This window comes from Barbus barbus (genome assembly GCF_936440315.1).
Source record: "Barbus barbus genome assembly, chromosome: 6".
NCBI classification, from domain to species: domain Eukaryota; kingdom Metazoa; phylum Chordata; class Actinopteri; order Cypriniformes; family Cyprinidae; genus Barbus; species Barbus barbus.
Genome location: NC_136734.1, coordinates 21,103,535 through 21,119,844, shown reverse-complemented (window position 1 = coordinate 21,119,844; position 16,310 = coordinate 21,103,535). Strand labels below are relative to the sequence as shown.

General features: G+C 37.3%; 1 protein-coding gene across 1 annotated transcript in view; it reads left to right on the top strand.

Moving 5' to 3' along the window:
• The window catches only part of LOC306871065 (adhesion G-protein coupled receptor V1), a gene marked incomplete at its 5' end in the record, with an annotated part of 106,684 nt that overhangs the window by 52,024 nt on the left and 38,350 nt on the right, over positions 1-16,310 (top strand). The window contains 10 exons of the mRNA XM_079418751.1: positions 45-883; positions 2,323-2,440; positions 2,546-2,717; positions 3,060-3,302; positions 4,077-4,484; positions 5,918-6,102; positions 6,187-6,439; positions 6,789-6,928; positions 8,549-8,709; positions 8,821-8,921. Coding sequence (XP_079274877.1) covers positions 45-883; positions 2,323-2,440; positions 2,546-2,717; positions 3,060-3,302; positions 4,077-4,484; positions 5,918-6,102; positions 6,187-6,439; positions 6,789-6,928; positions 8,549-8,709; positions 8,821-8,921 — 2,620 coding nt within the window. The remainder of the gene's footprint in view (positions 1-44; positions 884-2,322; positions 2,441-2,545; positions 2,718-3,059; positions 3,303-4,076; positions 4,485-5,917; positions 6,103-6,186; positions 6,440-6,788; positions 6,929-8,548; positions 8,710-8,820; positions 8,922-16,310) is intronic.

The following is a 16,310-nucleotide window of genomic DNA, read 5'->3' as shown; positions in this document are numbered from 1 at the left end:
CATTAACATATCTATATGGTTTGATGTATGTGTTTTATGTGCAGGACTGGTTACACAGTAGCTGAGGTGGAGCCATTAGGATTATATCAGTTTCGTCCTGATTCTCGGCAGCTGGTCATCGAGGAGGACGTGCAGACCATCACCCTCTACGTCCAGCGCCTCTATGGCTTTCGCAGCAACCGTTCCAGCATCTCCTATAAGACATGGCCTGGCACTGCCCAACCTGACAAGGACTTTGCATCGGTAGCAGACGGGCAGCTTCTGTTTGATTCCCGCCAAACATCTGCTGCCATTCGCCTGTCTATTCTTGACGATTCCCTTACTGAACCAGAAGAGGATTTTTATGTGAACTTAACCAGCGTGCGTGTTCTCAGTACCAGTTTGCCTTCAATCGAAGCTCAGCCTCGCATTGTGTCTCAAAATAGCGTCGCTACAATTACCATCCGTGCTAACGATGTGGTTAGTGGATTTTTAAGTATAGGGCCAGCAATAATACAGATTTCTGAAGACAGTCAGGAGGGTGCGCCCCAACATAAGCTTGCCTTAAGAATACGCAGGTCAGCAGGGCTCACAGGAGTGGTGAGTGCCAAAATCAGAGCCTATGCAGGACTCAAAACCCCAGAGGTGGATGCAGCCCAGTTTCATCGGGAGCATAATGGCACATGGGCCCTGGAAGGAAAAGACTTTGCCTTGGAGACCCAAACTGTCACGTTGTTGGAGGGACAGAATGAGGTGGAGGTCAGTGTCCTCATACTGAATGATCAGGAGCCGGAGGGACAGGAAGCGTTCTTTATCTACCTCAGCGAAGCAGAAGGTGGAGCACAGATTGTCAGCGTGCCAGATGAACTGGGGTTCACTTCATTTGCCAAAATCATTATTCTGGGTGAGAATTTTACAGTGCTCAACAATAAGGATCAAATTCAGGATCTATCTATCTATCTATCTATCTATCTATCTATCTATCTATCTATCTATCTATCTATCTATCTATCTATCTATCTATCTGTCTGTCTGTCTGTCTGTCTGTCTGTCTGTCTGTCTGTCTGTCTGTCTGTCTGTCTGTCTGTCTGTCTGTCTGTCTGTCTGTCTGAGTGCTCAACAATAAGGATCAAATTCAGGATCTATCTCTCCATCTATCCATCTATCTATCCGTCTGTCTGTCTGTCTGTAAATATATATCCATTCAAATTAAATTAAATTGATTATTTTCTAAAAAAAAATCTATAAATAGATTAAATTTTAATCATGTTTTCTAAAAGTTGAAAACAATTGTGCTGCCTAACATTTTTGTGGGAATTGTGATGCATTTATTTTTTGATGAATAGAATGATCAAAAGAACAATTTTTTTTTAAACAAATCTTTTGTTACATTGTAAATGTCTTGATTGTATCTTTTGATCCATTTTATGCATCCTTGTAGGGGTGAGCGATATAGTAGACATGACTAACTGGTAGAAATTTGTCAGCCAGTAGAGATTTCGTCTCTATCGTGGTCAATGCTCATGTGACGTTGCTGTGCTACGTGGTCACGAAAACTTATTGTTTGCACATGGTTTTAAGTATTCTGGTTTAAGCCATTGAAATGCAGTCAGCAGCGAAAGAGAACTCATTTCACTGCTGTCAGAGAGACGCACACATGTGAAGACGGTTAAATACACAAACTTGTATGTCAAAAAACCCGTCTTTGGAAGTATCTTCATGAACACAGTAATTTAGGCCTTTAAGTGAAAGCAAACAGCTGAGAAAGAAAACACGTGTAACAGTACAGATCTCAGTGACAGCTAAATCACTTTTGTAACTTTAATAATAAGAAATATATATTTAATTTACACATATGCATTGTTTTTGTACATTTGATTATTTTATGTAATGTATGTAGCATTTCTTATTTATTTGTTTTATACTGTATTTTTTTGTCCTATAATAGTTGTCCTATTGCTTGTGATTTGTTTCTTATTCTTATTTAATCACTGACTGTTTGTCTTCAGTGAGCTTGAAGTTTTGTTTTTTAATTTAGGCTAGTATTAGTTGTTTTTTTTGTGATATTGACACTGGTGACAAGAATTATTAAATTTCTATGGTATCAAAAATTCATAAAGATAAAAAATCATAAGGACCTTATATAAAGCAAAAATATCTATATTGTGATATATATCGTTACTGTGAAATAAAATGACGTGGTATAAGATTTTAGTCATATCACGACCACTACATCCTTGCTGAAAAATGTATTAATTTCTAAAAGGAAAAGAAACTTATTGACTCCAAACTTATAACTGACAGAGTATATTTTGCTCAGCTACTAATTTTTCTCTGTGACAGGGAGTGATCTTCAGAATGGTATAGTTGGCTTCAGTTTGAGCTCTCAGTCTGGTCAGATCCTGGATGAGGACTCAGAGAACAGGACAGCGATGCTCTTTCTGGAAAGACAGGAAAACAGGTATAGTACAGTACATGCGTAAGATGATGTTGCGCTTTCACTACTGCAAATTAGTACTCAGTTTTGTATATGCATGCTAAAAAAACAGTTTTTCCACGTTTCCAGAGCATTTGAAGATGTGCTGGTGTTTTGGCGGGTCACGTTTAGCACTATAGTTCACTCAGTGGTCAGTCATGGGGTGAATCTGACCAGAGAGCTGCAGCAGACCTCAGGCACATCTATCTGCAGGAAAGGAGAAGTGCTCTGTGCCCTCAGATTGGAGGTCCGGCCAGACAAGGTGTATTTAAATCATATTTACTTTTTAAAACATATTTTAGAAGTGTCTCTTTTTCCAGAAAGTTTTGCATTTCTTTGCTTTGTTTAGTGGTTTTGATTGATTTATTTAGTTTTTTGTTTCTTTTTTTGCTCCTTTCTGTCTGTGCTTTCGGTTGTTGTTTTTGTTTTGTGCTCTTTTTTTTGTTTTTCTTTCTTCTCATTATCATTTTTGTTTCTTATCAGTCTCATTCAGTTCTTTCTGTCGGTTTTGATCATGCTTGTTTTTATGTAGTGCTTAAGAGGAATCCACTTTTACAGCTTCTCTGATCATCTTACTCATTGTATTTTGGTATGTGTACTGCAGGATCCAGAGTATGAGGTGTGGTTCCTGGTGGAGGTCTATGAAGTGGGCGAGGGTGCCACCATAAACCAGACTGCCCGTTTTGCCAATGTTACCATGCTGGAGAGTGATGACCCACGGGGGCTAGTGTATTTCGCCCAGGGTTCCAGACTACCTGTGGTCACCCTCAAAGCCACAAGCATCAGTCTTCAGGTCTACAGGGATGCCAGTACAGCATCAACTATCTCTGTGAAGTACCGCATGCAGGTGAGATCCATTTGGAAAAGGAAGCATCTCCCAAGATAACAAGAGATATTCAATAAGCACAATAATACACTGGATTTAGAATCAAGGAGGCATAAGGAATACATATACAGTACAAACTCAGCAAACTCACAAAGAACATATGCTTTATTGCTTAGTTCATTACTCATTGGCTGTAATCAAAGAGCAGCTTCATGTCCATCTACCAGTACCCAGACTATACCCCTCTCTGACCCCATTACATAATGTGACCTCATTAGTGATTAGAGGACTGAGATGATGTCAAGTTCATGAACTAAGATGATGAATGTAGAGAAGATAAGAGCTATGAACAATTAGGCCAAGTTCCCAGCAGATACTTCAAAGGCAATATATATGTTTGCACAGTGGAACTAGAAAAGTAGGATTTGACATGTCGAATGTGATTTAACGCCCAAAATACATCAGTCTGTGGGAATGTTTTCTCATGCTTGTTTTTTTTTTTTTTTTGTCCCTCTGGCACACCCTTTCTTTTCCTTAATTTTTCAGTTTTCCTTGCCTACTGTTTTACTTTTAGGCGTAAGGAAATGCTTTTCATTTCTTGTATGTTACGTACTTCAAAGGAAAAAGCATGTATTTTAAACAAGTAATAAGTAAGTTTTTTAAAATATCTGAATTTGAAAGTTTTAACTGTCCACCTCCATCAACCTTTGGCTATGTGTTCAGTTACTGTAAAAGTTTGATTTTCGGTGTAAATATCAGACTATTAATTGTGTTTTGTGTCATCTGCTCTCACAGGAGCTTCAGAAAGCAGAGTCTATTGGACCCACTCTGATCTGGCCTGCCGTTGCAGGGCAGGACTTTGTCCTGGCAGAGGGCACCCTGACTTTTGATATAGGACAGAGAAGTGCTGGGTTGGACGTGGCCCTCACGCCAAACATTGGTTCTTCCAACCCAACACCCAAACGTTTCCGCGTGGCTCTCTCTGATGCCACCGGTGGTGCACGGGTTCACCCAGAATTCGGGCTGGCTAACATCACCCTGGTTTCGGACTCGGAGGCTCAGGCAGTATGGGCCCTGCTGGACCAGTTACATCAGCCTCTGGATGAGACCATCATCAATCGGGTCCTTCAAGGGCTTATCAATAAAGTTAGTAAGGACATCACTCCAGAGCAGCTAACTGCAGTGTTAGATGCACTAAGCAAGGTAAGCAAACGAGGAAAGTGTGTGTGCGTTCGTGTGTGTGTGTGTGTGTGTGTTTGACATAAACCTTAAGTGTCAAATGAGCTCAGAATGAGAGTTCACTAAATAATGCCTTCATTCCATTTTAGGATTAAGTACTTTGAGCTAATAAAAATCATTAAAGCCATTAAATAAAAAATTATAAGAAATCCCTGTTTAGATAGCAAGGTAAACATGTTGAAGGTATAGGCCAAAGAGGTATAAAATTACTTTTTATTCCACGAACATTCCATTAGCTCCAAACTTTGATTTGTAGACTAGAGTCCAAAGGTTTGGGGTCAGTAAGATTTCTTAAGTAAGATTTTATTATTATTTTTTGTTTTATAAATTAATGCATTTATTACACTAGGGTACATTAAGTTGACTGAAGTGACAGTAAAAAACATTTATAATGTTTTCGGTTTAAAAAAAAAAAGCTGTTCTTTTAAACTTTCCATTCCTCAAAGAATACTGAAAAAATGTAGCAGTTTTCAGCATTGCTAATAGTGTGAAATGTTTCTCAAGGTGCAAGTCAGCATATTAGAATGATTTCTGAAGGATTATGGGACAATGAAGACTGGAGTAATGTTGAGGAGTAAGACAAAGGCTAAAGCAAGAGTGGAGAAAATACAGCTTTGCAATCACAGCAATAAATGATATTTGAAAACATATTAAAATAAAACACATTTTAGATTTTACTGGATTTTTTATCAAATAAATGCTTGTTGAGCTTAAGATAATTCTCTCTCTCTCAAAAAAATAAATAAAAATAGATCCCAAAGTTTTGAACAATAGTGTATGTTTATTCAGTGAATGGTAAACATGTTTATCTGATAAGTTAGCCGGATCTTGAGCATTTTTTGAGTACAGTGATTCAGGAAATCCAGCTGGTCTACGTTCTGTTTAAAAAACAAAGAGGGGCCACATATTGGCCCCCAGAGATCAATTAACACAGCTTTCCTTACAATGCTTTTTTGTTCCGTAAGTTGATAGAAATCTTTTATCTTGGGAATACAAAGCTTGTATGTTCAGCCACAAGTCTCCACTGGGTTAAAAAAACTCTAGTCTTGGCAACAAAGCTTTGTCTTTTCAGTTAATCTGTACCGTTCTTTTGCTGGAAGCAGAGTAACACCCAGACTGCTTCACACTATTATAAGCAAATCAGGGTTTCTGAAATTAAACCATGGGTTCTCTTTAAGTTCCCTTTTCACGTTAAATAACTGAAAGTAAAATGTCACCGAGCTGCTTAGTCGTGGTTCTTGTTAAGGCCAACATGACTACTATTGCTGCTAATACGTGCAATTTTTGTATTAAGGCAGCACCACACTCATTTTCTAAATGTGATTCTAAAATGTATGTAGTAGTAATGTAGTTGTTATGGAGTTTTCAGAATTTTTAAAATGACCCTCACTTCACAGATTCTGAAAGACGCTGAGCAGACTCCACTAAAAGACAGCAGCCGTGGTCTGACCTATGACCTCTTGTGCGCTATGGCGAACCCCAGCAGAGTGGACACTCAAGGCCTGAGCCAGCTGGCTGTGGTGGCAGAACGTTTTGCCTTCAGTCTGCTCACAGACATCGAGTGCGGTGCAGAAGGAAAGAGGTGAGATCATTACTTCATGTTGTTTTTCTGTTTTGTTTTTACCTGAGCTCATTCTTATATGCATTGATTTTGTTTATACTCCAGAGGCACAACCATACTGGATACCTGCCCGTATTTCACCATAGCTGCTCACCACTGGTACCCCACTCAGATCAACGGCCACACATTTACAGGCAAAAACTCAGACACATTTACCCTGCCCGAGACCCTGCTGGAGGTACCAGCCCTTCCTGCAGGCAGCATGGCCCCGTCTGCTTGCCGTAAAGTGCACTTCACCGAGTACAGTACTGAGCATTGGTTCCTCACCAACACAAAAGAAAGTGCATTAAATGACAAGGTGAAAGAGTGTTTCTCTGTATCCCTCAATACATCAGTGCTCAACACTGTATTGGTGTGTTTGTTTGACCATTTCACTGATGTGAATGTAGCTTTTGTCATGCATGTGTCCAGCAGATGACACTGTTGAGTTGGAAATTTGAAGTTGTCTCCTTTTCTTTCTCCATGTGTAATTGTGACTTCTACATGTTATGTAGTGGCTTCACAAATCATGGATGCAGCTTTCTCTGAATAGGACATTTATAGTGATTATAATAACTTTTATTTGTACTTGGAATTGGGAAACTGACTACAACTCTGTGTTTTTTATAGTTGAATCCATTCTGAATAATCTGTGTGTGTTTGTGCAGGTTTTCTCAGTCAGTCTTCATGGCAGAGGCTCTAAGCCTCTCGCTGACAGTCAAGAGGTTGTTTACCGCATACACACTCCTGACCGACGTGGAAAACCGCTCCAATCTCTGTGCCTACTGTGGAATCAGGCTGCTGAGAGGTAATTACAAGGCACACACACATGCAGATACTTATTAAGAAGGGTTGCATGGCAAAATCGTAGATGTTAGGAGCTTCTTTAGTATTTACAAACATACTACACACATTACATTCTACTACTCTTCATTCATACTTGAAAACACATTTGTGGTTACTTGCCTGTTTACTAAAAAAAATGACTCATCCAAATGAACTTGACAGACCATCTGGTGGTAAAGCTTGTCCTTGTCCATGTATTTCACACTCATTGGTGAGACAGTGTGTACAGTGGAGTTTAAGGGTCAGGGCTTGTGATCTGCCATGACGAAGTCTTTTAAGGCCTGTCTCACACATTGTTTAGGACATGTGTATGTGTATGTGTGTGTGTATTTGACCAAGAAAGTTCAGTACGTTCTACAGGGTGTGTTCTTGACCTGGACGCCATTCTAGAGGACTTTTCACAACTTTTAGCCTAGAATATTAGCCATACAGTTTGTCCCTGAATTCTCTCCAGGTTTGGGTTGATGTGAAACAGATCCCTCTCAGAATTATGCTTTAGAAGACAGATATTAAAAAAAAAAATATATATATATATTTTAACTTTGAGACCTTTTTTCTCAAAATCATAACCATTTGTTATGCAATTGTGATTTATTGTAATTTAAATGAGACCCTAGAGCGACAAAATGATTTCTCCAGCATACTAATCTCAGTGGCAGCTTAATAGCTGGAATTCAGAGTAATGAGAGATCATTTGGAATGATAAATTGGTGTGTTGCATAAGTTTAATTTAGATGAACAGACTGTCAAGTCCAATTTAACAGCTTTCTGTGTTTCTCCATTGGGTGAAATTTGTTGCACTGAACTTAATCTTAAAATGTCCTCCACAAACCAAATTCTCTTGTCACAACCTGAACCAATAGCACACTGAACTTTCATATTCAGTAACATTTCCCTAAGTACTAGGAATAATTATGAATTATAGATGCACAATAGATCTGTCCAATAACAGCACATAACGGCATAATTTGTTTTATTTCAAATTTATTTGGACAAATAGTATGAAATTACATTAACTTTGCATCAAAAAGAGACATTTTGTTTTGTTTTAGTTTGACTGACTTTTGTGCTCTTTTTTTGTTTAGTTTAGTTTGGTAAGGGTCGTAGTGGTCAGTGTTTTTGCAAGATATCTGTTACAGATTGTGGTTGTAAACAAAAGAACAAACGATCAGGAGAACGAAGTAGCATCAACTCACGTAAATCCATTTATTAACATCAAACTCAGACAAAAGCAGAACTGAGGACTTATAAAGGAAATGGAACAAAGGAGCAAACAAAATGATTACTATAAGACAGGTGATCTAAATGAATGAAGATTAACTAAACTAGGACAGGAAATACCAAATAAGGGCAAAAAGGAACTAAACAGAAATCAACACGTTACAATATCTTAACGGAACATGATCTTTGCTTAATATCCTAATGATTTTTGGAATAAAAAAAAATTGATTGTTGGCTGTTGCTACAAATATACCTGTGCGACAAATGACTGTTTTTATTTGTGGTCCAGGCTCACTTTTTTTTTTTTTTGACACTATATGTGGCTTGTCATGATCATTTTGAAATGATTTCTCCTGTCCAGCTGGCTATCTGATGGTCAGTTCTGTCGTGTGGTGGATGACAGTCAGAATTTTGTGGAGTGTGCCTGTACGCATCTGTCCATCTACACAGCATATGCAGAGACAACAAGTTTGGCTTCATTCAATGAGGCCTTCTATGCTGCTGGCTTCATTTGTATCTCAGGTAACTCATTACAGCTTGCATGATTGTGAGGGTACAAATATCATCCAAGAAATCATGCATTGCTTGTGTCATTAGAATTACATACAGTTTATATCTGTCTTTCACCCGCAGGGTTTGCCTTGGCCATTGTGTCTCATGTGCTGTGCTCTAGATTCCTAATGTTCGCTGCCAAACTCCACACACACATGATGGTGGCCTGCTTAGGGACTCAGGTAAGACCTAACTTAACCAGTAATGTGGTCAGCCAGTTAAATTTCAAAGGCAAACAGCCTGCCTATTCTAATTAATCAGCTACACCAGCACTAATTCATGCTGGTTTAAGATGATCTAATTTTTCACCGTAACTCCCATTGTTTCTGTAATGTATAAATAAAGTTGTCCAGTGTGCGTTACGTCAGTATCGTACAGTAACTAATAATGTGACGGTGAGGTTCAAATCCACTTATACATTTGTGCTTGGGAATCAGTATCAGGATCTAGGACGCTGCTCCATAGAAACGTGATACAGCTGTGACGTCAACATGACGCCTTTTGCTGCGTAATGTGGCCTAGTTTACCGGATGTTTGGCTTGCCAGAGAGCAAAGTAAAGGTAAAGTGTGATGTTGCTGAGTCCCAGGAGTTAAATTTAGTAAAAGCTGAAAGTAGATGTTATGTGCATACTTTGAATGACCTGTCGAGACGGTCGTGAAATGTATGACGCATTACAGTGCTTTCTTCTGCCTATGCGTCAGTGACATTGTACTGTAACCTGAATACACAAAGACAGTATCAGAAACTACTGCAAGAGTCGCATCTGTTAAAAACAGTGATTTAAAGTAGATAACTAAGGTTCAGGTTAGTTTTGCGTGAATGGACAGGTGTCGAAGGTGTCTTTTTGCACGTATCCCTTTCAGACCAAGCATATCGGGAAACCCAAGAACTTCAGTAAGCCTTTAGATTCTAATGCACACGGTTGTACCCGTTCAGATTCGGTGGTGGGGGGCAGATAACATTTTCTAAGAAATGTGTCATTGCAGCTTGGGCGAACACATCCAAATGGACTAGTGTGTTAAACCCTGACAACCGAACTATCCCTGTGCACAAAGAAGAGGGGGGTCATTTAGTCAGTGGTCTGATACCTGTGGACCGGAGTGGGAATTTTCCACTGGTCCTGCTCACTTATAGAAAAAGAAGAAAACAAACATGGCTCTATTAAACAGGGCTCAGAAAAACCCGGTCGCATTCTGTCATCTGTTAATTGTTTGGCTTTTCTTTACCTCGATGGTGTTGAATGGAAAATTCCAATCTGGCCATCCCAAGAAGTTATGCGTCATACAGGTTCGGTACGTCAACAGCTGGGCTCATGTTTTGTCAGAGGACGATGAACGGTCATAAGATAAATATCCTCTAGACTTGGAAAAGGATTTTAATTCCAGACTTTCCAGTAAGCACATGAGCAACACTAAGATGTCTGTGAAAGAGTGCATCATTTGGACAATGTGTGCTATTTAAAGCATCATTTATATACGAACATCTGATAAAGATCTTTAAAAGAGTTTTTAGAAATGCAACAAAAACATCTTCAATATGATAGGTTTTTGCAGCATTTTGGAAATACTTGAAACAAACACTTTAAAAAAATATGTCTTACAGATGAAAACTGAAGTGCCTCACAAAAATTAAAAGTGTCACTCACCCTCTTTTCATAACTTTATGACTTTCCATCTTCTGTTGAACATAGAAGAATATTTCTATTCTATTCTATTCTCCATATACTGGAAGTCTGTGGCTCCAATGTTGCTTGGTTCCCACTTGCCATTGTTCTTCAAGTTAAGTTAAATACAGTTTTGGAACAAAAGTCTGAATGCACTAGTAAAATGCTTCTGTTTTGCATGTTTCAAATTTAATATAATTTTTAGATTCATTGCAAATTATATTGTCACCATAACAATATGAGTAAAATAATAATTACTTATTTTATGAAATGTGAAATTATTGTACCAAAGGTACTGCATTATTTTTTGCTGCATTTCTTAGACATTTCGTCTACTTTCTTTCTATAATTTTTATAATCACTGATTGACATTTGACTTCAGAATTCACCTTTAAAAGTTTTGATCTACGGTGCAAAAAATACAGAATAAGAAAATGTATTGTTATCCCCTCTTAAAGCATTTAATACATTCAGGCATATAGTTTTTCTCTTCAGTAGCCTCTCTCTTTTTGACTACCTTCGTGACTGCATGTAGGTGAGACAGGTCGACAACTCAAGACTGTAGTTAGTGGAAATTTACCCAGACCAGCTCACCTGGCCCAAAATGTAAGTGCAGATAGGTCTGTTCTTATGAGCAGCAGTAACACACATTTAGCGAGGGTAATCAGATAGCGAGCCGCAGCAATAAAAGGCTTTTCAGGAAGGTGGCCTTTAGATTCATATGCATGCAGCTCATGTGTGAGATGTGCACAAACACATATGGAGACGCTAACACACATGGCCACCCATGCAGTGGAAGTACTGTCACACAAAGGCAACGTAGAATCATGCTCATGACTCATGACTCATAATAAAAATATTAGTATTTTATTGGTTTACTATAAAATAATTATATTTGTATGTAATACTCCCTTTTTATTTTAAAATAAAATAGTATTATCACACTTGATTATTTAGTTTATTATTTTATTAAAAAAAGAAATAAATAAAGTGCTCAAATAAAGTATCACTATTATTAATACATTTTTTTTATAGTTATATTTTACGGGTCACACTACATACCATGGCCCGTGTGAGGACCAAACCAAATCTCCAGGTTCTCATATGAGAACCAGGCTGAAAACATTATGTGCACCCCTGGTTATAAGTGCTTCGACATGTTCTGTTTGCTGTATTTTTGAAAGATTTATTTTAAGATTAGGTTTAAAACACGGGACTTTAGGAAATGTTCAAATGCTTATTATATACACTAACATTCAAAAGTTTGGGGATGGTACAAAGTGTCTCACAAAGGCTGCATTTATTTGGGGGAAAAAAAATGAGCAGCCATTATTTCAGTATTACACGATCCTTCAGAAATCATTCAGAATCAGATATGCTGATCTGATTCTCAAGAATTCAGCAATTGAAAACAGTTTTGCTACTTAATTTTGTAGAAAATGATAATTTATTTCAGATTATTCGATGAATATTTATTTGAAACAGACATCTTTTGTAACTTTAGAAATATCTTTACTGTCTTTTTAAAAAAAATCAGTTTGTGTCTTTTTCTTTTGACAAAATAAAAATCTTATTGACCCCAAACTTTTGAACAGTACTGTATGAGCTGAAAGCTTTGATTGTCAATTCCATCTGTGTTAGACAGTATCTTTTATAATCATTATGGGGCTGGAAATGGAGACTGGATGTGAATAATAATAAACCCCTTAATGAATATAGCGAGTTTTGGTAATGTTTTAAGTCTTCAAGAGTTTCCTTTCAGCTGGTCGTGGGAGCAGCATTTGAGACAGGGAATGTCCATTCAGCATAAGTCAATAAGCGGGAAAGTGGTATCATGGTCTGACGTCAAAAAGTCTGGGAGAGCACAACAATGCCTGTGAGAAAGTCGAGCTAAAGGAAGCAAAGTTCTGGACCTCTCAAAACTCCCCTCTGCCTTCTTCCTGTAGTGTTTTAGGTGTGTGTGTTTGCTACTTATTACAAACACTGAAATACACACAGAATTATAAATAAAAACATACATACTTGCTCTGCTTAGTGAATCTAAACAGTTTGATGCTCCCATAGTGCGAACAGATTACAAAAGAAGGCAAAAGGAGGTGTTCAAGAGGCTAGAGTTCTCCCCCTCTAATTAAATCGTGCCCATGTCTGTTTATTCGAATGACAAGGAAGGACATGCTTATTCAGACCAACAGCGATCCTTTCACAAAGTCTGCCTCAAACTGGATTGAGGTCTATACGCTGACTCAAGGAGAACATGGCAAATTGGATGCGAGCAGCATGCAGTGCAGCGATATTTCTAGGAACTATACTCTCATTCCGGCGTAATAATCAAGAAAATTTGCTGCCGTACCATGGGTACAAATGATATTACGCAGCGCCTGAAAGTAGTCACCAGATAGGTAACTAGTTATGATATAGCTGGGGATTACTTTTCAGGTGCTGCGTAATATCGACCTAGAAAATCGCAACTTTTCATTTTCCGTCGGTCTTATTACACGATGTAACTACAGAAGAGTAAAGTTTTAAATAGGAAAAATATCGAACCTCTTTGGTCGTTTTTGAGCGAGATGCTAACCGTCTAATCCGATTTAATGATCTATGCTAAGCTAAGCTAAAAGTGCTACCGCCAGACCCGGAGATCGGCTGAATGGATTCAAAAATTGTAAAACTCAACTGTTTAACTCTAGGGGAGTTGTAAAATGAGCCAATTTTCAAAAAAAGTGGAGTGTTTCTTAACCACTCGGAAAAGTAGGGGTGTGTGATAATGACAAAAAAATTCATTTTTAATAACTGTAATTAGACAATATTTTTCTGAGCATATTATTGTGTTGGTATTTTGGCAGGTTTTGGACCACCGTCCAAAATAATATATAAAAACCTAAAATTGCCAGTAGTTGGTAGCAAATCACTGCATGAATGAGTCATTGCATCACTGATTCGTTCATGCGGCTGATTGACTCAGTAAATAAACACAATCATGTTGCTCAGAAACGCAAAACAGGCTTTGTTTAAAAGTATTTTCTATAGCTGTCCTCAACTAAATATTTGTTTCTGATCGACTAATAGTCCTTCATTCTAAGCGATTAGTCGACTAATTTATACTATATATATATATATATATATATGCATGTTTATATTACTAAACCGTATAATTAATAATAATGAGCATTTAATTGCCTATAGCCTATCATCGCTCAAGCGCACACACAAAGCTTCCACAGCGCAGAAGTAATGGTTATGAATACTTCTAGGAAAAGAACAGCAAGAAGACTGGCTTAACATTATAATACTTCATTGATAAACTAGTGTGTTCTGTATTTCTGGCTGCAGTGAAGTCTATGACACTGACTTTGACCACAGTGGACATGCACGTTTCATATGGATTACATAAGCTGAAAATATTTGTTTTCCATTTGAATTGGTTCATTTAAAAGTAGACATTTCAATTTCTAAAAATGTATTTTTCATGTTTTGAGGTATACACTGAGTTGTTTTTTTTTTTTTACACCTACACCTAGACAGCAGAAAGAACATCCTGTTTGCTTTCATTATTTTACAAAAGCATGTAATGATGCGAATGCTTACATGTTTCAGATGATAAGCCACATTTGAGGTCAATGAATGAAACAAATGTTTGCGTGTCCTGTAGTACCATAATTATCACACATGCCAGCTGTTAATAATCTGTCCGTAAAATTACTCATAAAATTATGATTGATCAAGCCTCTTCTTGTCAGCTAACGGTTAGTCGGCTATTAGGGGGCAGCTGTACTATTTTTGTCGATGAAATACAGCAAAAACAGCAACTTGTGGCTAAAATCATTTAATCAATTAAGTCAATTAATATGAACTTCTTGTTTATTGGACTGTTTTATAAAATCATTATCACATTTGTAATCGTACGGATCTAGATTTATCTAGACATAGTAAAAAATAAGATACTCTGTTGTTCAAAAGTTTGGGGTCACATTTAAAATGTTACAGAAGATTTCAATTGAATGCTGTTCTTTTAAAATTTCTATGCATAAAATAATTTGGGGAAAAAAATATATCATGGTTTCCATTAAAATATTAAGCAGCAAAATAGTTTTCAAAGCTGATATCAAGTTTCTTGAGCACCAGATCAACGTATTTGAATGATTTCTGAAGGATCGTGTGACACTTAAAACTGGTGTAATGGCTGCTGAAACTTCAGCAGTAAATTCAGCTTCACCATTACAAGAATAAATGACATTTAAATTATATTAAAATAGAAAATTTTATTTTTAAATTGTAGCAAGATTTTACTGTGTTACTGTTTTTACTGTTTTTGATTAAACAAATTAATTTATCCAAAACACACACACACACACACACACATGTTGGTTTTCTTGTGGTTTATGGGGACTCTCCATAGGTGTAATGGTTTTTATACTGAACAAACTGTGTGTGCTATTGCCCTACATCAACCCTACACCTAAACTTAGCCCTCACAGGAGACTTTGTGCATTTTTAGATTTTCAAAAAAACACCATTTAGTATGTTTTTAAGCCTTTTGAATTACGGGGACATAGGCAGTGTCCTCATAAACCACCTTCATATTGTAATACCTCTGTCATACCCATGTCATTATACAAATTTGTGTCCTCATAAACCTGCACACACACACACACACACACACACATTACCAATCCCAAACATATGAACGGTAGAGTGCATAAAAGGGGCTGGTACATAAAAGGTCACAGCATGACCTATTAACTGTTATAATGTCTCTTTGAAATACACATTTAACTACATGTTTCTACACTGAAACTTCCTTTAAAGAGTGTACTATATGGCACTTTGGATTAAAAAAAACAAAACACAATTAAATAGCCGTATTACCTTCTTCTCCACAGACCTCTACAGTTAATTCAGTGCAAACCACTGCTCTGTAGACTCTGTTAATAATTTATTTTAATTTCACTGGTATTGTATTTATGCAGAACCAAAGCCTAAAAACTTAACACCATTATTTTGCTGCCTTGGCAGAACTGCTGTTTCCTTCAGGACCTGCAAACCTAGTTATTTCCGACTATTGATTGTGCCTATGTGAGCTGTAATGGTGATCTTAACACGAACACAGTTCTGCTCTTATATTGCATGCTCTTGTGTCTGCTTTCTATATTGTTTTTCTTGAGAGCATTTGTTTGAGAGCAAATACTGCTTGTTTTGAGATGTCATCATCATCTGGTGTGTAGTTTGATTAGTGTGTGTGCTTAGACTATGTTCTTCTGGAAACTTCGGCCAATGGCTCTTTTCTTTTTCCTAGCACTGGGTTTAGCTACCCAGTGATGACCCCAAATGACCCACAGCAGGCCTTGAACACTTACTTCCTACCAAAAAAAGCACTGTAAACCGAGGCAGAGAGTTGACCTGACCTTTAGCACAGTTCTCAACAGCATTCATATAGACAGCACACTAATGTAGCCTTTTTTCGGCCCTTATAGAAGAAATTATGTTTTATATAAAATACATTCATTTCCATGTTATATTGAAGAGCCTTGTTATTGCATGTTATGATACTATTAATGCACTGTGGTACTCCCATTTTACTTTTTTGTTTTTAAACTCTTACATAAATCAGCATTATTGCAGGACCTTAAAAGTGTCACGTTCATAGGTGAGCACAATCAATTATTACTGTTTATTATCATTGTGGCTGCATTTTGCAAATAACTTTATATTTGTTTAAATACACTTTAAAAGTTTGATTACAATTTTTTAAAAGACAAAAGCCATAATTTGTCTTTTAAAAATGTGAATGCTTTCGTCTGTCTGGAATTGTACCAGTCAAAATCGGACTAACAAACCTTAATGCAACTGTAGCTCAGCTTTGTCCATGTTTACATTGAACTACACTTGACCCTAGTGTTGTGCGTTTGC